Below are 25,358 nucleotides of genomic sequence, written 5' to 3'. Positions count from 1 at the left end.
GTCCCCTGCAAAATCCTCCAATTCAGTTAGCCCTGATTATGAACTCACAGCTGGGAAAAGGCCTTGCTGTTAACCTCCTTACAGCTTTCTCTTCCTCTCCCTCCCTCCCTCCCCAAAAAAAGAAAAGGACCTAGAGAAAATCCCAAATATCCCTCATTCCCCATAGGTCATGAATTTTTATTTTTTTTTTTTAATCACTATTGTCTTAATCTTGCTTGCGTCAATTCTGAAGTAAACCAGCAGAATACACCTGAAATTAGGGCCCTCTGAGAAGAAAATACAATTAAAATTCCTGCTCAGGTTTCAATTTCCTTGCACCAAGCAACTGGATCAATAGTGAGCTGCACGCTTTTTTTTCCCCCCCTTTTTTTTTTTTTTTCCCCCATTTTCATTGTTTTTTTCTAAAGAGCTAATTCAATAATAGTTGCTAATCTGATTATTGATTCTTTCCTAGCGGCCGAAAATTGTTTTGTTCAGTGCCAGGTCTATTGTGTTGGGGTAGAGGTGAAAAAAAGGGCATCGGTGCCAAACAAAACTTATAAGGAGACTGAGCAATGTTAACACTTGAGCATAAAGTTTTAGAGGGGGTCCAGAGATCTGGGTTTTGTGTTTTTTGTTTGGTTTTTGTTTGTTTGTTTGTTTGTTTTCCCTTACTGTGAATAAACTAGGGAACCCAGCCAAAGGATGTATGGATGCGTTTATTGACTGGCAGGTAATGTTGCTCAGTAGTTCCAGGAGTGACTGCTTACTCCAAAGACCAGAGCTCTGTTAGCGTCCTTTCCCATGACTGTATCCATTCGCATCTCCTTTGTGTGCCTCAGTTTCCTCATCTGCTAAATGAGGTTGATGACGCTTGATTTCTTTGAAATGGATGTAGGAAAAGTGCTGGACAGTCAGTTATTTCATTGGACCTTCAGTTTTCAGACTGGATTACATGGATGTCACCAAACTGGTGCTACACTTCAATTTCTGAGATGCACAAGTGGGTGATTTTTCTAGGAGGACAGGACTTGCTCCAGTAAGCTTAGACTGGCTTGCCGGATGTATGAGATGTCTCGCAGGATTTTCCGTGGCATAACTGAGAGCTCAGCCTGGCTTTCAATCAGTGCATTGTTCACAGAAAGGCAAAGTTATCTCTTGGTTAATAGGATGACCCTTGCGAAACACTTTTGCAGCTCTTAGTCAGTGCTTAGGAAGGTCTAAACTAACAAAAACATGATTACTGCTTTGCGACCGACAGCACTGAAAACTTCCCGAGCAGCTAGAGTGCTCAAGATTGATTTTAGCCCATATTTATCTTAACATTTAATTTATTTCGGTATCTACCTATCTGGCATGAGAACCTTTGCGACTGTTTTAGCAGCCAATCAAAGATTTTTAGGGTTTTTTTTAATCAGCCTTTTTTTTTTTTTTTTTCAAAAGGTGCAAACCTTTTCATGTCTTTTTTTTTTTTTTTTTTTTTTCCTGGGAACCATCCACTTTTTAATCCAACCCTGAGGTCCTGCAGAAATGATGACTCTGACACACCTGCTGCAGAAAAATGATTGTACTTTTTTTTTTTTTTTTTTGTCCCAAGCTATTGTGCGGCGCCAAAGTGTTTGAAAGACGCTCTGGGGCAGCCTTTGGCTGGAAATGAAAATTGCTTTTGGGAATCCCACAAAAAGGATTAACTTTGACTTCATCTCTGTTTCGTTCTCCAAATTAATAATCAATCTGCCAGCTGGACCTGTGCCAAGAACTTGCATGACCTGCCTGGTTAGTGATGGGAGGGGGGGAACGGCAAGAAGAATCAGAGAACCACAGAATTGTTGAGGTTGGAAGAAACCTCTGGAGATCATTCGGATTGTTGAAGTCTCAAATATACACCCCGTTTTTAAAAAAAAAACCTCTTTCTGATCCATGCCTCTTCCCACAACAATGGCTCTCCATTTGTGCAAATTCCTATTCAGAACAGCATTTCTATTTAAGAAAGTCCTTAAGCATGTGCTTAGCTCCTATTTAAATCTACAAGACAGTGCTTAATTGCTTTTTCCCATCAAGTGCTCAGATAATGTTCATAGTCATGTTGTAACATATGGTGAAACGTTTTCTTGTGGAACATCACTGGAATTACACTGGAGATAAATCTGACCATAGACACTAGAGACAGAACCAACTTGTCAGGTTTTCTGCTAACGCTTCCAGTACAATGTTTTTTACGCCAGTCTGGTTTGGGGATTTCTACAATTCCTCTCTGACTGGCTTGTAATCATTCTGACTACACTCTTCTCTAATATTCTGCCCACGTTTTCCCTTTAGTACAGTTCCTCTTTCTTCCCTCCCCTCTCGAGACGGCCTGGAAATAATTCTGCTTCCTTATTAGTGTACCTGGATCCAATATTTGCGAATAACTCAAATTCTGCTGTTTTTCTTTGCCACCGAGCTGTGAGCATGGGTTTTCCATTACAAACCCAGGGTATTTTTTTCTGCAGTCAAAGTTTTTCCTGAGAAAATAAAGTCTCGGTACTGATTTACAGATGAAACCTGTATGCACAGGCATGCACACACACACATATACCTCTGTTTAAGGACCTGTTCATTAAAATCCCATTTTATTCTGCAGCTTTTAATCAGGTCCACGATGAAAGTATTTGGCATATAAATATGCAATATCCCCTTTTTACAATATCCCCTTTTTGCAACTCAAACAGATTCCAGTGAAACAATCTTGGTATTACAAACTTCAGAGATCAGACCATTCAGGATTTGTAGTTGCCCCGGACTATGAGGCTTTTGGTAATGCTTGCTGGCTGAACCTTTGTCTGAGCAGAACACTATTCGCATCCAACAAGATTGAAACTCCCTCAGATAAGATTCCCTGGACCACGGAGAGATGCCGCTAGATCTCTCTCGGTGGTACCTGCAGCGGATGTTGCTGGACGGGCTCAAATATTCATCAGCCACGAGTGGGACCACTCAAAAATCACAAGATGGGCATTATTCACCAAGATTTCACATCAATACATCTGCGATTTTGAACCCTTCCAGTCACAACTGAATCGTGCATTTTAAGGAGTTTCTCAGCAACAACATGAAAGAGAAATTAATTTTAAAATAAAGAGACACAGGCTAGGCTTGAATGAAGGTTCGTAACATCATGCCAACACTCGGAATAAGGCAATGCTGGCACCTCACCTGAGAGCCATGCGTGAAGCAATGAGCAAACCTTTAGATGAAGTATCCCTTGGCCCTTGGGATGGTGCAGTGCCCCAGAAAACTTTCGCTCAGCTCTGTGAAGACTGATCTTAGCCTGCCCCTTGTCACGCGGTAGAACGTGGACAGAGAAAAGAGGCTGGTGACTCCCTCCGACCTGCAAATATGTTCCCCCAAGTCAGCTCCAAGACACATCCCAGAAGGGTGCAGCAGTGTTTCCATCAAAAGGATGGCAGGGCAACAAGAATAGGAAATTACGATTTGTCAAAGAGGAAAGAAGGGTTATTCTTCTGAGGAGCTTCAACTCGGAGGAATGGGCACGTTCTTTGAAGAACCCAGCATTTGGATATTCTCAGTAGTTTAATAAGTGCTAGTAATTACAAATCATTGGTAGTTACGAGGGCCAGATTTTCATTTTCTATTAAATGACAGAGTTGGACTTATTCTGAGGTGATTTACACCAAGTTTCTGACTCAGCATGTCCCACAGTGCCCATTCTTTCTGTGATTTATAGCAGCTTTTAAAGTAAAAACCGGATGGCTTTGATCCAATTGATTTCTTTGAATCCAATGGGATAAATAATCAGGTATCAAAACAGATCTTAGAAGAGCAAAGAGCTGTTATTACAATTATTTTTCGGTTTGCTTAGCACTACGTGCTCTTTCTGTATGTGCATCTAGAAATGGATATCGGACTGTGCCAAGCGTGGCTTTGGCCCTGGATAGACTTTATTCTGATATTGCATTCACCGTTGTCCCGTCAGCTTTTCTGCCATGAGTGAGACCAGCACATCATCTAGGGAGTGTTACTTGTTTTCTGATGCGTTCCCTGGGGTTTCCTGTTTTGGTAGGCTTCCTGATTTCTTTTTCTTTTTTTTTTTTTTTTTCATTTGGATGAGGTTACTTCTGTTGATGCATGGCCCAGATCTGTCCCAGCCTGCTCTGAAAGCTGGTAAATGAGTAAAGCTGGGCTTCGGAATGGAAAGTGATGTTAAGGCAATTGTATTCACCCATTTCAAGAGAGTTCAAATTGCTTGGGGGCAGGGGGTGTGCATGTACACGTATTTGATTCTTTAAGAATGATAGCTCCACGAATGTCTATTTGTTGTGAAAGCCTCCTTAAAACAACCAAACAAAAAAGTTAAGGATAATTAGGATCCCTTTTTCGAGAACTTTTCTAGATATCTGCAAAACCCACAAATGAAAAAGATAACCAGAGCACTAAAAAAAAACAACAAAAAAACCCAAACAAAAAAAACAAGCAAAGACAAATAAAACAATATCTAAAAAAAAAAAACAAACAACCCCACAAACCCACAATCGTCTGTTTTAAAAGGAAAGCAGAAGCTGTTGTAGAGATATGGACAAAGGATAAATTGATAGCAAATTTAGTAAAAAAAATAGCTCGAAAAAGATAAGAGGAAAAAAAAAGGTGTAAGAATTTTATTGTGCGGGGTGGTTAAAATGAATAAAAAGGAAGATTTAGAGTATAATAAAGCCAAAATAAATCCTAATGGTATTGGTTTGTTACTAGATAGAAATGACAGATTTATTTATAATAATGCAGAAATTTCAATGAATGCCTGTATTCTGTAATTGGAAAAGAGCCTGGTTACTTAATCCACATCCCAGGCTAATTAAATACTTTTCATTACACCAGCAGCTAGAAAACACGCTATACATCATCTAATAAAGCAAGATGGTTTTAAGAGAAACAAGACATTGTAATTTTGCATGCAAGAGTTTTAAAAGAGCAGGCTAAGGCTAATTGGGGATCATTGCTCTTTAGTAAAAGATGGGTGGAAGTGTTCCCAAAATCGGGAGAGAGGAGCATGCATCTGTAAGCACAACAGCCTCACTCCAGAGCCATCACATCTGTCCTAGGCACAATAACACACCATCTGATACGGGATCCAAAAATTAGGGGATTGTGGGTAATATTATGATTATAATTGAATAATAGCATAGTCATTAAAACAGAGAAATTAATAGCAATCAACTTATGGAAAATAGAGCTTGTCAAGCTAAATTAATACTTTCTACGAGAATACATAACTGGTTGGTAGAGTCTGAGCATTTGTCATTATTTGTACACATCAAAAATAAGGCGTTTGTCTTGGTGACGGTGAATAAACAGAACGACTGGCTAATGCAGTTCTTGGAAATATCAGAGGTACCTATAGGGGAGAATACAGAATTCATATTCCCCCTGAGATTGGCCTTAGATGTCTCAGTCCCTTCCAAGGAGGGTGTTGGGGAATTGCAGAAGGTGCTTGGAAGAGACCAGAGAACAATGCCTGAACCTGAGAGTCTCCAAGAGGTGATGTGGCTTGGCTCAGTGAAGAGATGACCGTCCAGGGAAGGCAGATTTATGTCCCGTCAGCTGGATGGACACGCAGTGGGGTCCAGACATTTAGAAAGCCCTGGATGGGCGCCAGAAAAAAAACTGTTCTATGTGTAGCTGACTTCTACAGTATAATTAATTTGGCTTTTTTTTTTTTTTTTTTTTTTTAATCATGAAAAGTGCTTTAATCCGAAACTGAGATAATTCAGGAAGGCTCAGTGCCACGTGTTAAACTGGATCGAAGTAGATAATCGCAATCGAATCAACAGCATGTGTTGATATGCTGTTACCCTGTTGGTACCCAGCCCATCCTCTCCACGTTCTTGCACAGTGGTCAGGGAGGTGAAGGGAGGCTCCGTCTCGTGGTGTGAGGAGCGGGTCGGTGTGTGTGTATGTGGAGACCTGCAAAAAACTTCTCTGCAACTCAAGAGAGGTCTGCCGGGGTTAGCATGGAGAAGTCTAGGCCGTCTGTGATACACCTAAGGCTGCTGAGTAGCTTGGCTCCACGTGGAGCTGCCCTGAGCTTGCTGCTGGCGTTCTTGCCTAGGTCCCCCCCTCTGAGGATGGTCAGATGTGGAGAGGGGACATCTTCACCCCTGTTGCTCCAGCGAAGGCACATGGCCCTTTTCCTCTGCCTCCGCCTCCTGTCCCAGGAAGCTCCAGTGGAGCCCAGGTTATCCGCAAGGATCCTGACCTTCTCCCCATCCATTGTATCTCTGCACTTGCTCTCCGCATTTTCACCCCGTATGTGACCACGCTTCGGGAGAGTGGTCTGGAGAAGACGCAGAGTCAATGGGTGGAAAACGACAGCACTTTTTGGGTGACGAGAGCACCATGGCATGCGAGGCAGAGCAGGAGATTCCCCTTTTCCCTGGCTTAGCCCTTAGTGCTCAGGTGGAGGTGGGGCTGCCATAACTCTTCCCGATGCAACCATCCCACTTGCGGGATGAAGGCCAACTTCACGTGGAGTCTTTCCCACCTGTGACCCCTTCCCTACTCTGTTGTTCTTCCCCAGCTGAAAGGATGCCATGAGAAAGCAGGGACTCGGTCCCTTCGATCTCTTGGCAGGGACATCCCTGCCATGCCCAGAGCTCTGGGGGTGCGGGGGGGGTCTGAGGGGGGGGGGTCCTGTCATGGCTGATGGGCTGATGGAGGCGCTGGCCCCAGAGAGCTGGGGAGAGGGAACAGGAGGAGGGAAGAGGGACAACTGGAAGGCGTAGGCAGGACGAGCGGCTGGTGCTTGTGGAGTAATTGGGGGGGGCGATGGGGAAGGGGTCTGGGAGGGCTGGAGTGATGTGAGGGAGGGGGGTGCACTCCCCTGTGGGGATCATGTGGCTGGGAGAGGTCTATATGGGGGGTGGGATAGGGGAGACGAGTCTGCATGGGGTGAGGGATGGGGCTATGGGGGGAGTGAGGTTTCTATCAGGTCTGTGGGACAGGTCTGTAGGGTATTCACCCAGATATGGGGTGTGGGACAGGGCTGTAGGGATAGAGAGGTGAATTTGGGCTGTTTAGGACGGGGGCTATAGGATTATTTATCCATATATGGGGTGTGTTACGGGGCTACAGGGTCACATATCCACATGGTGGGTGTGTGGGAAAAGGCCAGAAGGTTTTACATCCATATGGAATCACAGAACGGTTTGGGCTGGAAGGGACGTTAGAGATCATCTGGTTTCAAAACCCCCTGCCCCGGGCAGGGCCACCTTCCACTAGCCGAGGTTGCCCAAAGCCCCGTCCAACCTGGCCTTGAACCCTTCCAGGGAGGGGGCAGCCACAGCTTCTCTGGGCAGCCTGTGCCAGGGCCTCACCCCCCTCACAGGGGAGAATTTCTGCCTTAGATCTAACCTAAATCTCCCCTTTTTAGTTTAAAACCCTTACCCCTCATCCTATCCTTACACTCCCTGATATATGGGATAAGCGGGACAGGGCTGTAGGGTTCCGGAGGTGTGTGTGGGACAGGGCTGTAGGGTTGTGAGTCCTTGTCCGGGGTGGATGTCACAGGGCTGTAGGGTGTTGGGACAGGGCTGTTGGGCTCTTCGCGCCTCCATGGGATGCGCGGGCTCTAGGGTCAGGGAGATGGACCTGGGGAGAGTGAGCCAGGGCAGCCCGGGGGGGGATGGAGAGATCAAAGCGGGAGACGGAGCAGCCCCGGGACTAAGCCTTTTAGATCCAGGCGTGGTCGGAGGGGTAGGTGGGATGGAGAGGTTGGGGGGGTGGAAGGGTGCGGTACCCCCCCGCGGCGCGGTGCCCTCTCTCCCCGCCCGCCCTGACGGCCGCTCTCCCTCTCTCCCCGCTCCACCGCCCCGTCCCTCCCTCCCTCCCTCCAGCAAAGCCTCCGCCTCCGCCTCTCCGCCCGGCGCCTGGTCCTGGCGCGGCTGCCGAACGGTCCCGCTCGACGCCTCCCGGACCAAGTGCCTGTGTGACCGGCTCTCCGCCTTCGCCATCTTAGCCCAGCTCAGCCCCGACATGGTGAGTCCCGCCGGCAACGCCGCGGAGGGAGGAGCAGAGGGGAGAAACGAGACGGGGGAGGACGGGGAGACACGGGGAAATAAAGACGGAGGGGAAGGGGACGCCACCGGGATGGCGCGCAGCATCCTCGGCTGGCGGGGACCGGCGCGGCGGGGGAACCGGGGACAAACCCCGAGCCCCGCTGCAGTCCGGTGGCGCCGGGACCGTGGTGACACACCGTGAGGCTTTTTATCACCCCCCCCGCCTCCCTTCCCCTTCTCCTTTCCCCATCGTCCTTCCTCTCCCCTTCCCCTCCCGACCCTGAGCGCGGCTTTGGGGGACACGGAGCGGGGCTGGTGATGCGCTGCCTCCCCCCTTCCTCCCATCCCTCCATCCCTGCGCTGGGCGGTTCAGTGTGAAAACCGCTAAACGCTGCGGGGGGGTGACCAACCCCGCCGGGCGTGTTCACTCCCGTGGGCTCCCCACGCGCGAAATCTCCGCACGTGTCTTATTTTTTTGGGGAGGGGGAAAATCGCCCCGCGACGTGTCCCCCCCCCTCCATCATCCCTCCGCGGCTCCCTCGTGTCCCCCCACTCTGCCTCGGGGTCCTTCTCGATACCCCAAACTCTTTTTTAAAAATTTTTTATTTTTATTTTTATTTTATTTTATTTTTTTTTACGCGCGGGGGGTGTGTGTGTGTGTGTCACCCCCACTTAGGAATAAGGGACCGTGGAGGGGAGGAGTTGAGAAGTTTTTAGCCGCTGTCGGTGACACACGAAGCCGGTGCCGCGTTTCAGACGGAGCCTCTGGAAAAAAAAAAAAAAAAAAAAAAAAAAAAAAAGTGCAAAATTCCTAGAAATTATCACCGGGCGGCTACACCCTGAGTCAGACAGCGGGGTGGGTGCCGGGGAGCCAAAGGCAACACCAGGGTGGTCAAAAGGGGCTTCACAGGCTCCTCTCTTCCACCTTGTGCTTTTTAATTTTTTTTTTAATTTTTTTTTTTTTTTTTTTCTGAAGTAGTTCATCCCTTTTTGGACAGTTCCCAGGTTCATAGAGCAAAGCCCGCTGCCTCCCCTCCACCTAGCTTTTCTCCATCTGCCTGGGCGCTGGGAGTTACTGGGCCCTTGCAATTATTTACTAATTATGCCTTGCTTGTTAAATGCTGGCTTAATTCAGCGAAAGGGGAGGGGAAAGGAAGAAAGGAAGGGTGATGGTGGTTAACGGGGAGGAGGGGGGGGGGGGGGGGATCACATTTTCCAAGATGAAGGTTTGGTTTATTATTAGAAACACTAATGTATTTGGTCCACTAGTTACCATGGAAACAACATCTGCACTGAAGTGGTTTTAAAGACACAGCGTTGGTTGTGTTTGCCCGGGCCCCGTGCAGGCCCAGCCACTACAGCGCTCTGAAATGGGCTCTGGGGTGTCGTGTAGAGCTGCTCTTGGGGTCCTCTTGAGAGAGGCACCAAGCTGGTCTCGGTAGAGATGTGCTGGTTGGAGGATGCTCGAAGGTAGGACCAGGTCTGGGTTCCCTTTTGGAAGGGGCCTGGAAGGAGCCAGTCGTGTTGATGCTGGTGTCCCTGCACCCATCTTCTCCCATGGGTTGTTGTTTCTTTGTCTTCCCAACGGGCAGGTTGGAGGTCTGTGTGAAACCGAGCGGGCAGGGAGGTAGCCTGCTGGGCTAGTGCTCTCCAGGAGTGGTAGCCAGCCTTCTCGAGGTGGGCAAGCTGGGCTCAGGTGAGCCAGCCAGGACTCATCTCCGGCTGCTCTGTACTTGCCCTGTGAGCCTTCAGCAAGCCTTCACCCCTCAGCCCAAGCTACAGCAGCTTAAGTGTCTGGCTCCAGGGGTTGCAATGACCACCACGATGACCACCACAATGACCACCACGATGACTGATGGGCGAGTCTTGTCCCGCATGGGAAGGACTCCGTGCTGTCACTGCAAGCAACGTGATCCTGACAAAGTTTAGGGAGGTTGCATGGTTGGAGAAAATACGTTGTGATTTCTGCTGCAGGAATACTTCTCAGGCAAAGCCTGAAATGAAGCCAGCCCAAGTGTGCAGCTTTGCTGGTGGTGAAGGTCCTTTGCTGATCCTTCTTCTTGAAGTGGGCAGAGGACCAGGCAGTGTGGGAAGAGAGAAAGGAGTCTTTGCTTGGGCTAAAGCAGGAGTTTCTCTAACAGAGACTTCATGTTCACAGAGTGCTTGATATTGTTTGAATAAGCAGCTAAGAAAAAAGTGGTTAATTTGACGTGGCCAAATACTGCTGTTCCCTGAGCTCTAGGTGTTGGGAGTGTTATCTGGATAACACAGGGTTGGTGTAAGCCCTTTATCAATCCGTGCAAGTATTTTCTCACCTGAGAGTGGGCTTGGCTGCAGGAGGATGCAGCTTCCTTCCCCCAGGCATGTTTTATTATATCTGCAACTAACCTCTCAGATAGTCCTTTGGGGTTTAGGCCTAAAATTGCTTCTTTCGTCCTCTTTCCAACTCCGCTGGCTGACGGTTGGGTTACATGTTCACAACTCTTTTTTTTTTTTTTTTTTCCCAGCCTGGAGTCAACTCATGAGCATCAGGATGAGTCCTTTAGCCATCCTGGGAGGAAAGCTAGGGCCTGGCTACCTCCAGAGTCCCCCCACTAAGCAAATCCCTGGGTTTGTTGATGCTATAAAGCGTTGTTCATCCAGGTCCTCGTGGTGCCACCCTCAGTTTCTTGACCGAGTGTCATTCTGAGCGAGCCCACGCTGCCTCCCTTCCCCAGAGGTGGCATCTCGTCATCGTTGGTGTCTGCGGTGGTGACATTTATAGTGCAGTTTTTCATGTGCCTTTGGAGCTCTCAGGACAAGAAGCTCTGTCTGCCTGTGTCATTAATATTATTTATTGCTATAAATCTCCCTTCTGGAGTCTTTGGCCCTGGCAGTTTGAAATATTTGTAACCCTGGTATGGGCACAGCTTCTTTTCAGTGAAAAAGGACCAGGAAAGGCTTGTGGGGGATGAGTGTTGCTGCCCAGGCAGCTGATTCGGACTTGCCAAGGACAGTTTTCCAGGGCTGGGCTCACAGTTGCTCATGTGGTGGGGAAAGGAAGCAGTTTTCCTTGATTTCAATGAAGCTAGGGGCCGAAAGTGCTGGGATTTGAACCGGTTTTGGAGACAGACATCCCTAAGCCATGATGGAACTGTTCAGGTCCAGCTCAAAATCTGGAGTTCAAATTTGACTTTCGCTGTGTCCGATATCGCTTGGACCCTCCTATTTTGACTAGATTGAGGCAGCATCTTGCACTGGTTCGGTAAGATTGCTGTTTGACCATCACAAAAGATTAAAACCTCTTAAATTAGAGCAACATGGACAGGATTTTGAGGGCTGCGTTTTCATTTTGGTTTGATATCACACCTAGATTGATAGGGCAACGGCATTGACATGCTCTGACGCTACACCTGCATAATATCAGTGCTAACAGAGAATAAGGACAAAAGGAAACTGCAGAGCCACATGTTCGAACTATGCCTTTGCAAGCCACGGTCAGGCTGATTAAGGGTCTTGTGGTGGTGTTTTTTCAATATTTCTTGGCAGTCCTGGCAATTTTTTGGAGGTGGGAAGGCGAGTGGGAGCCTGAGGATGCGCAGGAGAGCCTTTCACTCTTTTCGTTGTCTTCTTTGAGTTTGGCTCATGTTGTCTCTTCTGCCTACCAGCTCATGATTGCCTTTTATAAAGTCAATCAAGCTTTAAAGCTTGATTCTCCCAGAACTTAGGAATGTAGTAAGAGATATATCTCTGCTCTCTCTCCCGCTCCTTACAAGCCTCGTCTGCAGAGGCAGCACGGATAGAATCAGGCATCTGAGCTCCGCTCTCATTTCTAGTGTTAGCAAAGGTTGAAAGGTGTCGGTGGTGAGAAGTTGTAGGGACGTTGAGTTTGTTGTGTCCGTGCTGAATTTTTGGAACATCTCATCTCCACGGTGGTGTTTACTGACAGGTGAACCATTAGCTGGAAGGGTTGTAGAGCACCTGTATGTTTTTTTGGGGGGTATTGTAGCAGACCAGACTGCAGATCTGACTCGGGCGCGTGCTGGCAAGGCGGGTGAGTGTACGAGCAGCGAGCAGCCCTGACCCTGTGATATCCCAGAATGTTGCAAGAAGCTTTGTTCATTGTTATCTCCAGTCTGCATGAAGGCAAGGCACCTTCTGTGGTGTGCTCCCTACCTAAAGGCACAACGGCTTCTGAGCTCCTCTCTCAACTCACAACGTTTACTTTTTTTTTCCTGAAAACATCCCAGAGTTGTGTGTGCAGCAGAGGGGAAGAAATCCTTTTACCCTGGGGAAATAACGCAGCATGGAGAGTAGACTTTCAGTGTCTGTCTTGGCTGAGCAGGCTGTGGGAAGGGAATCAACGTGCAGATCTGGTGCGATCTTGCTGTGTCTTCAAGATCTTCCCTCTGAAAAGATTGCCCTGGGTACTTCATGGAGAATATGCAGATATAAAGTGGGTTATTTTAGTGTCTTGGCACTCTCTGGGGCCCTGCTTGCACAGGGAATAAATCCAGGTTTTCCAGCAGCACACTTTACCCCTGTAAAAATATTGATGTTAATGAATTAAAATATTTTGTAAGGGTGTAGCAGTTCTGACAACATTTTGATGGAAAATTATAGCAGTGTTTCACTTAGATAAGACCGGAGCACTTTATTTGGAGATGAACACTTTAACATTTATTTTCTACCACCGTTCATCACGTGAGATTTGGATGAGAACAAAACCTTTTGCATACCTTTGAGAACAGCCAGTTCTCACATTTAGAGTAGTTTTCAGGTTTTGTTGACAGTGATGCTGTTTCTCCTGCCATATTAACTCTTTAATTCGAAAGTTGGACTTTTCTGCTGAAGGGACGTTCTCAGTTTTACCCAACTCGAAGTCTTAAGGCATCAAACTACGGCCAGTTTGTACAGGAGTCTAGGGAAGAGTTTATTAGACTGGTGTATCTGGGTGTATTGGCTAGGCTACAGCCAGAGCTGTTTCTGTGCCTGTAAGTGAAATGGTGACCTTGGGCTAATCACTTCATTGTTTTCTGCTTCTGTTTCTCCAGCTGCATCACCCTTGCAGGTGACATCCCAGGCTGTGTGCATCCATATTTGCACAGTGCCCCAAGCCTGAAGGGTGCTACAGAAAGCACCAAGTGCTGTCATTTCCCTGACAGAGCGTTAGGAACCTCCGCTTGCTCGGTTAGCAAAGAACCGTGCCAGGGTGAACATTGCTGAGCTGCAAACATTTGGGCTTTTGAGGTCCAAATCCTCTGCAAGCCTCCTGTGCTTGTGCCGTTGGCACCTCTTCCTGCAATCAGCCGTCTTCTCTGGGATGCTGCTGCGTGTAAAGTGTCTCTCAGGAGGTGATTGTGCCTCTTGCTGCGGAGCCCTTGAACTGGAAATATTTCCTAAGATTTCCTGGGGATTTGTGCTGGTACGGCTGGACTGTCCCCGGGTATGGAGAGGCCAAAGTGGGAGTGATGAAGGGATGCTCCAGCCGGAGTCCTGCTCATCTCAGGAGAGCTTTGTGCTGAGATTTGGGGAAGGTTATGGTGTAAGTTCTGCTGGGGATTTCTGAGGTTTGCCCATCTCCTGCTCCACAGCAGGAGCAGCTGCTGTGTTTTCTCAGGGGTGCCTTTCCCCAGGGTCTGTGGCAGCCCGTAGCAGCAGGCTGCAATTCTGCAAATCGTTGCAAAGCTTGTCTTTCCTTTGCTCAGCAGGGATACTCTTTTCACTAAACCTGGTATAACCCCGCTGAGTTTCAGTAGGCACTGATAGCATGGAGAAGATAGGGTACCAACCACCTGGGCAGACAATTTTCCCCTCCCATTCTCTCTCATATTACAATTAGGAAGTAGAGAAGATGTGTGATGACCTTAGATGGCCAAATGGGCCAACCCACAGTCTAACTCCCTCTGAAAAAATTGCATTATTTTTCAAATGTGGCCTCTTAGCATGGGGGCTGAGTTGTGATCCTACATCACCGCTTTGCTGGAAGTCACCTGCTTTTTTAAGCGTTTGCATTGTCATCACGGGCTCGAGTGTGAATTACAGAGGGAATTTGGGTTAAATCTCATTGGAGTTTGGAGAGGACCCAGAGTCAATGCACAGATGATTTATGTTGGGGTTTTAGAGGAAGGGGACTACTTGTGCTGTGCTCCAGGTGCCGGGGAGCAGAGGAACCCTGAGTTTGCTCTTTTGGTGGGGGGTGTGAATGGAGATTGCAGTTGCTATATGCTGTGCACAGATATCTAAGAAGGGAACCCATCAGCAAATAAGCAATCGGTGATTGAACATATGTAGGTAAGGAATCAGAGATGAGGGGGGTTAGGAAATCCCTCTCAGCGCTTCTAGGAGAGACAACACTTGAATATATTAAAAGAAGACAGGTAGCACACAAGGTAATAATAGGAGGATTTGGCTCAGCATAATAAGCAGTCATCCAGCATCCCACCTCCTCCACGGCTGTCTGCGGATTCAGCTGTCTGTCGATCCGGCGGGCAGTTCGGTAGATATTCACAGCTGACAGCTTTCCTCCGCTGAGTTTCTGCTCCGCGCTTGTGGATGCGCTCAGGTCTTTAACTCCTGACAAAACTCCAGGCGGTGGGATTGCAGCAGCGTGGGTCTGCAGCTCTTCCCCCGCGAGCCAGAGCCAGCAAGCTCCGCACAGCCCTGGCACTGACTCTTCTGCAGGCGAATGCTGCATCACCCTGTATCTCTTCATCTGAAGGGGACGTGGGAGAGGAACATGATCAAGTGGCTGGGAGCTTAAAACCGTTGTGGGAGTCAGTGCTTCAGCGTGAGTAATACCAAGCCAAATTCACCCTTCGGTGTAAAGGCAAGAGCCGTACTGGCATTAACCAAGTGACCTCAGGAGCAGACCAGGGCTGAGGTTAGTCCCTCGTCTTCCGCTGAAATGAAAGACTCACCATGCGTGTCTGGGATACTGCGTGTCCGGGCGTTCCTGAGGGGTTTGCTGCTTATTTTGAGCTGCAGTGCTTAATGGCTTGTTGCCATGAAGGCGGCTTAGCAAGCGTGACAGCTGCCCTGTTACCCAGCCACGGCTTACCTCTCTGTTAAAGGAGGGGTGGATTTAAGCCAGGACACCAGGGTCTTCCCATTTCCCACTTTCCTCTTTCCTAAGAGCTTGGAAGCAGCTCTGAAACTCAGTGCGTGCAAGATTTGAGACATTGAGGGCTAGAAATATGACTGAAGCGGGTGAGAGGTACCTCTCCGGGATGCTCTGCTCCGTGTTTAAGCAGGATGACTGGTACGGTATGTGAGTATGGGAGTGTGTGAGTATGTGCACGGGAGAGGACGATGTGTCAGAGATGTTTGGTGTGGTACCTCCACGCTGGTGGTGAGAGGAGGCGAGCGCTCTGAGATGGTTTGAATCTTTTCCGAAAGGAAAAAGACTGAGAGAAAAGAGGATAATAGTCTTCAAATGAATAGAAGGTAGCTGCGGAAAGAGATCAATCTGATTTCTATGTCTGCTGGGGATTGGACTCAAATTGCAGTGTGAGAGATTTAATTTAGGCACAAGGGAAAACCTTCCAGGTGCAGGGATAGTCAAGCACCGAGAGCCTAGCCTCTGTCAGTGAAGGTTTTCTTGAACAGGCTTGGGATGATTTAGATGTCTTCGAGGCAGGCGAATGGTGAGCTGAGCTTGTCAGGTCTTTTCCCACCCTCTTGCCTGTAATTCTGTGAGCGAGATTCCCTTTGTGTCTTCTTCTTAAAAGAGAAATGTGGCAGAGGTGTGGCCCGTTGCTGGGAGGTGGAGGAGCGGGACGAAGGCAGATGGGGAAGCCCTGGTGGGTTAGGACACGTATTTGTAAAAACCACTGAGTCTGTCCACAGCTGGGGAGACCACCTTACCTGCCCTCCACCTCCAGCTGTAGCTGTCGATCCGTCCCTATTTTATATTGATCGTGTGTTATTTGGACCACCGTGTCACCTGCGAGGCTTAGCTGTGGAGCACAACTTCAGCAACCTGCTCAGTGCTGAACCAGCCACAAAGCCACCCTGGCCCGAAATAGGCGAAATACAGCTGAAATTTCCAGCTGAAATACAAGGATGCTTGGATACAGGCGGGTGCGGGGGCACATGTAAACAGCGCGAGGGCATTAGTCATCGCGATCCGCAGTAAGTCGTGGCACATCTGCCGTTGTCAGGATTGTTTTGTAGGCATTGCACCAAGCAGGGTTTTACAGAGGAGGTTTAAAGCAAAAGTACTGGATAGTTTTCTAGGTGGTTTTTTTGGGGTTTTTTTTGTTTTTTTTTTTTTTGGGGGGGAGCTTCTCCCAAGGTAGAGGACGGCGTGGGAGACATCGCAAAGGTGCTCGTTTGAAAATGGTAACAAGTGGGTGATGGAGGTTGGGTTTCACGGGCTCATCGGGGTGGGAGTCAGCGCATTAGTGCTAAATGAGATTATGTTCCTTTTCAAAGCACTTCAGGGACTAAGCACATTGTGTTTGAAGAGTCAGTCGAACTGTTAAGTGTTGCTTGTCTTTCTTATATCATTCTGTGCCCGTCTCCATAGTACTTTGGCTCTGAAAAGCCCATTTTTAGGTCATTTTGGCAAGCCGCTTCACTACTGAGCCCTGTTGTGCCCTGCCTAAAGGCTTAGATTGCCCTTGAATTGCCATGCAGCGAGACACGGAAATTAAGTCACTATTATTTTTTTACAACAAATGTCTACTCATTTCAACCAAAATTGAATCAGTTTCTGAAAGGCTTGTGCCCTTCATACCGTTGCTATCTATGAATAAGCTGAGTGGACAAATCTACCGGCAAGATTTTGACAGTAATGGCAATCTTTAAGCAAAAATGGACAATAGGCATGGAAAACAAATGTCTGACTTGTAATTATGAATATTTGAGCTTGAAACTTCTCTCTAAACGTTAGAACTGTCTAATCAGGAAATTGGGATTATGCTGTGCATGATAATGGTCAGTCAAAGCTAAGTCCGCAGCTCGAGTGCTCACTAGCTACCTGCCCTACTAACCAAGAGTGTCTACAGCGTATATTCAGTAAATCTGTGAAAGCAAAAGACTCTGCTCTTTTCCCACAAGCAAGACAATGCTTTCATTTTTTCATGACACATTGTTCTTTTTGCTCTTTTAAATATGGCGATCATGTCAACCACTCCCCAGATGGGGAATATCCTGCTACCGGGGCCAGCTTTGATCGTGTTTATATCAACTTGGTACCGTTCTGTGATTCTGTTGTAAATCCAGGGGCTGTTACCGGTTTACTTCCCAATCACTCAGCTGTGGATCAGATGGATATTGGGGTCAGAAGCTGATTCCCTGAGTGCTGCTTTGAGATCAGTGTCCCATATAGAGGGAATTAGCACCAGTGACTCCTCAGTAACCACGTGTGTATTGCAGTGGGTGGGCAGAAACATGCTGGATCCCGTGGGTTCTACAGATTGCAACGGGAATGAAGCTGTCATTATCATCATGACAGCGTACAGATCGTCTGCTAAATGGCTGAAATCCCTTTGTCTCCTTTTCAGAGGCCAGCTCTAGCTACTGAGCCACTGAAAGCCTCTGAGAACTGACAACGAGCTGGAGACATCTTTTGCTTCAGGGTTGTTGGTTCAACCCTAGTTCAGGTCAGGAGCCATTTCCAGTGCAGGGACCTTCAGTGACCAAACAGTGAGAGCTGGGATGGTGTCCCTGGGTCCTCCAGGAGAGGAATCACAGCTGCAAAGGGACTGAACAACGACAGGGTTTAGGAGGTGTTTTAGGAATGGCTTGTGAGGTCTTTGCACAAGTGTTCACAGCTCGCGCTTTGGATGAAGCTTCTTCTTAAGGCTGGTCTTCAGTGGGCAAGGGTACTAGAAAGGCAAAGAGAAGGCAGGCGCTTGTTCTCCATGGTGGTAGGCAGCAGGGTGAGTGGCTTTGGCAGAAGCCTTCCTCCAGACACCATGGCCTCAGGCGTTCCCCGCACTCCTCAGGCAGGTCTCTCCGAAGGGCAGGATGCACCGGCATGGAGGAAGCATGCGTTGCCCATGCTGTGGGGAGAGCTGCCGCTCTGGCATCACTCACCAGCACGACACTGATAGAGTAAAACAAACAGCGGGCTGTTTTGGAATAATTTGGTGAAATGCTGTCGCCTGGCATGGAACCAACACATTGCTTAAATCAGGATAAACACAGTCTGGATTCCACCCTCATTTTCCATTCCCAGTCTGCCATGGAGTTATTTTATTTTAGCTGTGTGTAAATCTTACCACATTTCCCTGCAAGGTGTTCAGCACTGCTGCTGTGAAGTTACTAGAGATGAGGGCACAGTTGTGAAACCAAGGCAGGATGGGTAATGCAAGAACCGTGCAAATCAGTTACGGACTTTAAATTGGTTATCCTTTGTGTAACACACAGAAGGAGCAATCCCAAGCAGGAAGGAGCAGTAAAGAAGGTTCATTTTTAATGTAGTTAGAGCATATGTCCATACTGTAAAATACTGCTAGCATTAGTAATAATAGTAACAATCATTAAATCATAGAATCACAGACTGGTTTGGGTTGGAAGGGACCTTAAAGATCATCTAGTCCCAACCCCCCTGCCACGGGCAGGGCCACCTTCCACTAGCCCAGGTTGCCCAAAGCCCTGTCCAACCTGGCCTTGAACCCTTCCAGGGAGGGGGCAGCCACAGCTTCTCTGGGCAGCCTGTGCCAGTGTCTCACCCTGCTCACAGCAAGGAACATCTTCCTTATTTCTAGTCTAAATCTCCCCTCTTTCAGTTTAAAACCGTTCTCCCTCTTCCTATCCCTACACTCTTCTGATCAAGAGTCCCTCCACCCCTTTCCCGCAGCCCCTTTCAGCCCTGGGGGGCCACTCTAAGGTCTCCCTGGATCCTCCTCTTCCCCAGCTGAACCCCCCAACTCTCCCAGCCTGTCCTCACAGGGGGGTGCTCCAGCCCCCCAAGCATCTTCGTGGCCTCCTCTGGACCCGCTCGAGCAGGTCCGTGTCCTTCTTGATGTTGTAGGTCCCAGAGCTGGACCCAGCCCTGCAGGGGGGTCTCACAAGGGTGGAAATAATAATAGTAATGGTCGTGGTAATAGTAATAGTAAATAGTGATAGTAATATTGATAATTCCATGGCAAAAGCAGCTCTAGCACTGTCCTGTAATTGTCTCTCCCGTTTAATTGCTATAATACTCCCTGACTGTGTCTTGGCTTGTGTCAACCAGCAATGTCCAGCTGTGGTCCAGGGGTTGACATGGCCCATGAACGTTCCACTAGGCAGTATGGACAAGGCTTCTCTGTTTTGAACGGGGAGATTTTACGAACATTATCTATACCATATCACTTTATCTCAGGGCAATGGAGTGGGTCCCGGACCATTTTATTTTCTAGGACTGACATAGCAAGATAGAGTTTTGCTGCTTACTGCAGTACCTGTGACAGTGATACCGCACAATCTGATTAAAGTTTACTTCTGCCTCTGTTGTCTGGGAAGGTAAGAGTGAGTACCCATAGAGGAATAGGCCATTTTTGGTTATTACCAGTTTTATTGTGAAAAATGGTTTTATTTTCTCTTCAACATGCTTTAAAGGGAAAGGCTGGAACAGAGCAAGTCTTACTATATACATGAAAAGCAAAGATTCAAAAAAAAAAAAAACCGCTCCATCTGGCCAGCCCACAAAGAGTTAAGCCAAAAGCTCTCTCCTCTCTCTCCTCCATGCCTCCCCATGTTAATATTGCACAGCAGAGAATGAAAAGCTGGTGCTTGCTTGTTCTGATGTACCCCTGGGAACCCCCTGAGGCATTTACACGTATCAAAAATCTAAGCTGAATTAAGCTTTGGAAGAGAGATGGAGGGCAGTATTATTCTCTTCCATTTCCAGAGGGTCAAAATAGGCCCCTAAGAAGTTAAGGCCAGTGTTTGCAATCTAACGCAGATCAGTTGAGAGGACTTTGAAAAGATGACTTAAACGATGGAGTCACATGTACACAGTTGACCTGCGGGCAAGCTGGGAATAGACCTCTGCTCTCCTCACTTGCGGTCCCCTTTCTCGGCACACTGGTTCCCAAACTGCAGCTTACAGGGGGATGCAAAGTGGCTCATGGCTACTCATCAGAGCCCCGTTAAACTGATTTCAGTAGCCTGGCCAAGAGAAGTGCGGTGGGAAAGGAGTGGGGAGGGAATAACCTGTAGTCTTTTAAATAATGATAGTAAAAAGCATGGAATCACAGACCGGTTTGTGTTGGCAGGGACCTTAAAGGTCTAAAAATCATCTAGTTCCAACGCCCCTGCCATGGGCAGGGCCACATTCCACTAGCCCAGGTTGCCCAAAGCCCCGTCCAACCTGGCCTTGAACCTTTCCAGGGAGGGGGCAGCCACAACTGTTTGGGAACATCAACAAATATATGGAAACAGGTGTCTGGGCAGGAGGAGAGTGATCCTTAGAGTTAATATGAGCCTGATCCAGCCCACCTTTGATATCAGGACTGGAAACTGAGGCACCGAGAGTGCAGTGTGGTAGTTCAAAGAGTGGCAGCAAGCTGACCACAGTGTTGATGACTGGCAGGTAGATAATGCGTACTGTTAACTCCTGTAATTCCCCGCCAGCCTGAAGGAAATTATCTTGACAGTTCCTATTAACGAGCAACTGCATGACCACTCCTCTGCCCTGAGAGCTTCATCAAGGCTGTTTACTAAACGCAGATTGCCATGTTGTATCTTGAGAGCAGACTCAATAATGACTGAAGAGTTAGCGGTTGTTAATAAATAGTAGCACGTTAACATGTCTCTCTGGGTGATTTTTGTGTACTGTAATTACATGGAATTGCCTGTTAGACTGGCCAAATTACATAAAAGGGGCCCTCAGCTCCACAAATGCATTCCCGATAATGGGTGACTATTAGCTTTGACATGAGAAGCCTGTAGTTATGATACAAAGGAGGCAAAACAAGGTAGTAATTCACTGGATCTGTCTTGCAGTGGCATGTGCTGAACTGAGGAGGTTGTCGAGTTGTTCCAGAAAGAAGTTGTGAAAAGATTATTTATTAATGATGCCACTAAGTGATCATCATTCAGAGATCTCAAAGCCCTCCTCATAGGTTAGAAGACGGAGAAGAGAAGGCTCTGGGGAGACCTTCTGGTGGCCTTTCAGTATGTAAAGTCTTCTAAGAAAGATGGAGAAGACTTTATACCAGATTTTGTTTGGGATAGTTAAATTTCTCCATAGTAGCTTGTATTGCTGCTATGATTTGGATTTGTGATGACAACGGTGTTGGTAACAGAGGGGTGTTTGAGTTATTGCTGAGCAGTGCTAACACAGAGTCAAGACCTTTCTGCTTCTCGCATTGCCCCACCAGCGAGGAGGCTGGGAGCACAGAAGCAGCTGAGAGTGGTCACAGTTGGGGCAGCTGACCCCAGTTGGCCAAAGGGATATTCCGCATGACATCATTATCAGCAATAAAACTGAGGAGTGGCAGTTGGCAGGTGCTGATGTTGCTCGTGGACTGGCTGGGCATCGGTTGGTAGTGAACAATTGTTTTCTTTTGCATCGCTTGCTTCGCTTTGCTTTGGTTTTGTTTTTTTCTCTCTCACTTTATTAGCTTTTCCCCTCCTTTTTTTTTTCAAATTATTAAACTGTCTTTATTTCACCCCGTGAGTTTTTACACCGTCACCCTTCTGATTCTTCCCCCATCCCACAGGCAGCTGTGTGGTGCTTAGCTGCCCCGTGGGGTTAAACCATGACAGCAGGCCCTGTAGTGACAGACACTGGACCAGGTTGCCCAGAGAAGTTGTTGATGCCCCCTCCCTGTAGGTGTTCAAAGTCAGGTGGAACAGGGCTTTAATCAAACAGATTTAGTGAAAGAGTGCCCAGGGCAATGGGGGGTTGGACTAGATCATCTTTGAAGGTCCCTTCTGACCCAAACCATTTTGTAATTCTATGAAAAAAATGTTTTGGTGCCTCCTCACTGCTCCTCTGCTTTGAGCTGAGTGAACCCTGTAGTCCCTCTGATAATGCTGACCCAACAAAAGAGATCCTTTCATCTGTGGCCCAATTCTACCTTCACTAATTCCCTGCCACTGCCCGTATTTTGGGGTCCATCAAAAAGAGCTTGTGCCCTGCTCTTCCTTTCTCCCTGCCTTGCAGTTAGTGCAAGAAACGTGTCTTCTGGGAGGTGAAAACTGAGCCTTCCCTTGAACAACTCTGTCTGTGTAAGTTTACCTCGGGCCCCTGCAGCTGGACATCAGTGCTACCTTTTAGGAGAGTGGTGGAGTACGAAGAGCACCTGCTTATTCAGTGGGTGTTCTCCCACCTCACATGTGCTCCTTCTGTGGGTAAGGACAAAGCTTTGCTCCTCTCGGCTCTGCAGAGTCCTTGGAGGTGAACACATACATCAGCTACACCTTTGTCAGCCGAGTTGTGTCAAGAGCCTGGTTCTCACCCAGATGAAGGTGTCATAGCATTACTCCTTACCAAGGTCCCTGAACGATACCGTATATCGCTGTGAATTGCTGCTCTTTGGGGTGGCTGCTCTCCTTTTGTCCAGTGGTTGTACTGGGGTAGACTATACAGCTGGTGCTTTAACCTACATATACATAGGGCCTGTATATACCATGTATATACCTGAGTGAGAAACCCAGAATCTAACCGAATGGGAATTTACAAAGAAATTCAGGAATTATTTTTTGACAGATGACAAGACCATGTTCACCTCTTCGTCACTCAACCCTTCTCAGTTGTTTTCTTACAGCACTGACATACACCCCTTTGTTTAGAAAGCCGTTCACTTCTGTGAGTACTGCTAAAAGCATTATTTTCCAGCAATTTTTGCAAGCTCCCTGCTTTGACAAGAGTTGTCCAACCAGCAACAAAATCAATACAAGGTGGCTTAAAAACCTTCTCAAGAATCATGAAAAGCCTTTAGGCCAGTGGTACCCAGTAAAATGGCTGCTGAGCAATTCTTGGGGTAAATCACACCCACTTCGTCCAGTTCTTTTTGTCAAAAGAGTGCAATGAGTCTCATTGCTTTGAGGCCACAGCCTGTAAGGAGAGGTGGAAGGATCTGAACTTGCTTGGTCTTGCAAAGACAAATGTAAGGGGCAATCTAATCACAACCTACAGGTATCAAGGGGACGATTACAAAAATTATAAAACCAAACTCCTCTCACTTGTGCCTGATTATTTAACAAGTGGAAAAGCCACAAACTGTAGGGAGGTTCATGTGTGACCTTAGGAAAATATCCCCAGGAGAGTGGTGTGGCCCTGGCATGGACACCAGAGGGATGGGAGCTTTTCATCTTTGAGTATTTCCAAGCCTCATCCAGACAAAACCATGGTCAACCTCACCTGATGTTTGTGGCAATCTTACTCCAAGCAGTAAATTGGATTAGAAAGCTCTAGACGTCCTTTGCAACCAGTATTTCTGTAATTCTATGTGAGTTTTTAATTTCAAATACGCAGGAAATCAGGATCAAGGCAATCGTTCTGAAGAGTAAACAGATTTCTAAAAACAGACAAAGCCCAGTGCCCCAAATTCCAAACGCGTATGCCTGTGTTTAATTTAGGAGCAAAAAAGGTTTAATTTTTTGGTGACTTTATTAGTATAATGTTGTACGTATAAGGACTTTGTTCAGCCTTTCTCTGTATCAAGGATGGACAAAGCAGAAATAACAGCTTGCTTGTAATGTCTCAGGCAAACTGCGTGGCATTAAGAAATACCATTTTTGACTTTGTTCTAATTGGAGCCTGTTTGACCCTGGAGCCAGAGCAGGGTAATGGAACAAGCACAACTCAAATGAAGTCGCTTTTCACAGTGTTATGCAGAAAACAAGAGAAGGAAAGAGAAATGTAGAGAATGTATAGGGGGGGAAGGCCAGAGAGATGCATTAAGAGCAAGAAGAAAAGGCAGAATATGTGATGGAAAATGGCCAAAGGAAAGGAGGAAGGAAGACAAATGAGAGGAAAAAAAAAATGAGGGAGAAAGGAAAAGAAGGAAATAGAAGAGAAGAAGGAAGCAAAGTGAAATTATAAAGAAACGGAGGACTGTCCTTCTGCCCTGCTTGTCAGAGTGATGAGGTAGTAGGACAGCAAGCAGCCCCAGGCAGTGGCACTCGTTATTTCCATCCCAGCTGATGTCATTGATTGCTTCTCTTCTCCCTTTTCATGCTTGGTGACAGAACTGCAGACTTGTGACTTGTAACAACCTGCTCTGTTCCTGCTTGGCCCAAGCAAAGATTTTCATTCCAGCTCCAGCGGGGCACCGATTCATCTGTGTTTCAGGGGTGCTTCTGGGTGGCATCAGCATGGGGAGGGGTGGGGCAGAGTCTGCGCCATCTGGGACCATCTCCAGTCCAAGCAGGTGGAACCTCTGTTCCTGGACTGTCTTTTGCAGACAACCAGTTTGCTCCTCAGCTGTGGTGCTGAGAAACTCCTGTAGGACTGTTTTCTCTCCTACCTTGAGAAGGCCTTGCTCTTTTTCTGTTGGGTAGCAACTTTAAAACCAACCTTGCTTTCCCCCTTTGTTCTCCTCCAAGGAAATTTCCCTTGCAAGGGTCAGATCCTACAGCATCCGACCACCTTCTGTCAGGGGGCTTAATTAGAAGAAATAACACAAACAATGCTTTGTTTGCCGAAGGGAAGAAGTGGGGGAGGGAGAAAGGAATATAGGCAGGACAGAGAAACCTTAATAATGAATAAAGAAAGCAGAATCCTAAACTATATGGGACTAAGCCTTTAGGACTTCCTATTCCCAAAGGAGCGAGCTCCTGTTCTTATCGCAGCCAGTGGTTTTTATGGTTATGTACCCTCATGATGCCAACAGAAATCCCTTCAGGGCTGGAGCAACCATCCCTTCTCTGTAGGGAGAAGGGATGGGCTACGTAGCATCTCTTCAGGGAAAGTCCTTCTGGTGGGCATGGGTTTTGTGTAAGTTTGTCTGAAGGATAAAGGGGATCAGGGTCTTTTCTGTGGGAAGGGCTGCAGATAGACACCAGCTGTTACCCACAAGTCTGGCTTCCACTTGGCTGGCCGTCATTTGTGTAATGCCTTGCCAGTGAACAAATATCTGACCTAGGAACGGTCCAGTACGTGCAACCTCTTGTTTAAGAGACTGTTATGTGGGATGTAGGAAACGGGAAAGGGAAGGGAGTGAAAGAACCTGGGGTTGTTGGGGGTGAAGGGATGTCAGAGAGAACATGGAAGGGAGGGGAGTTACGGTTACTGTGTTGGAGAAACAGAGATGTAGCCCACTCATCTCTTAAAATCCAAACCCCATTTCTTCAGTTACTCTCATATGGTTTAGGAATGAGTTATATGTTGGGCTTTTTTGCTCTCATGGAGCTCCTCCCCCACTTTTATCCAGTTATCCATGAAAAGTCAGTGAAATGAGTCCT

The 25,358-nt window shown here is 47.4% G+C and overlaps 1 protein-coding gene across 6 annotated transcripts in view; it reads left to right on the top strand.

Annotated features, from left to right (window-relative positions):
• ADGRB1 (adhesion G protein-coupled receptor B1) overlaps window positions 1-25,358 on the top strand; it is a 287,094-nt gene that overhangs the window by 190,674 nt on the left and 71,062 nt on the right. For all 6 annotated transcript variants that reach the window (XM_074898342.1, XM_074898341.1, XM_074898343.1 and 3 more), the window contains one exon: window positions 7,866-8,007. In XM_074898342.1, the coding sequence (XP_074754443.1) occupies window positions 7,866-8,007 (142 nt within the window). The remainder of the gene's footprint in view (window positions 1-7,865; window positions 8,008-25,358) is intronic.

Source organism: Athene noctua, chromosome 2 (assembly GCF_965140245.1).
Source record: "Athene noctua chromosome 2, bAthNoc1.hap1.1, whole genome shotgun sequence".
NCBI lineage: Eukaryota > Metazoa > Chordata > Aves > Strigiformes > Strigidae > Athene > Athene noctua.
The sequence above is the reverse complement of the archived record's forward strand: the minus strand, read 5'-3'. Positions and strand labels throughout refer to the sequence as shown.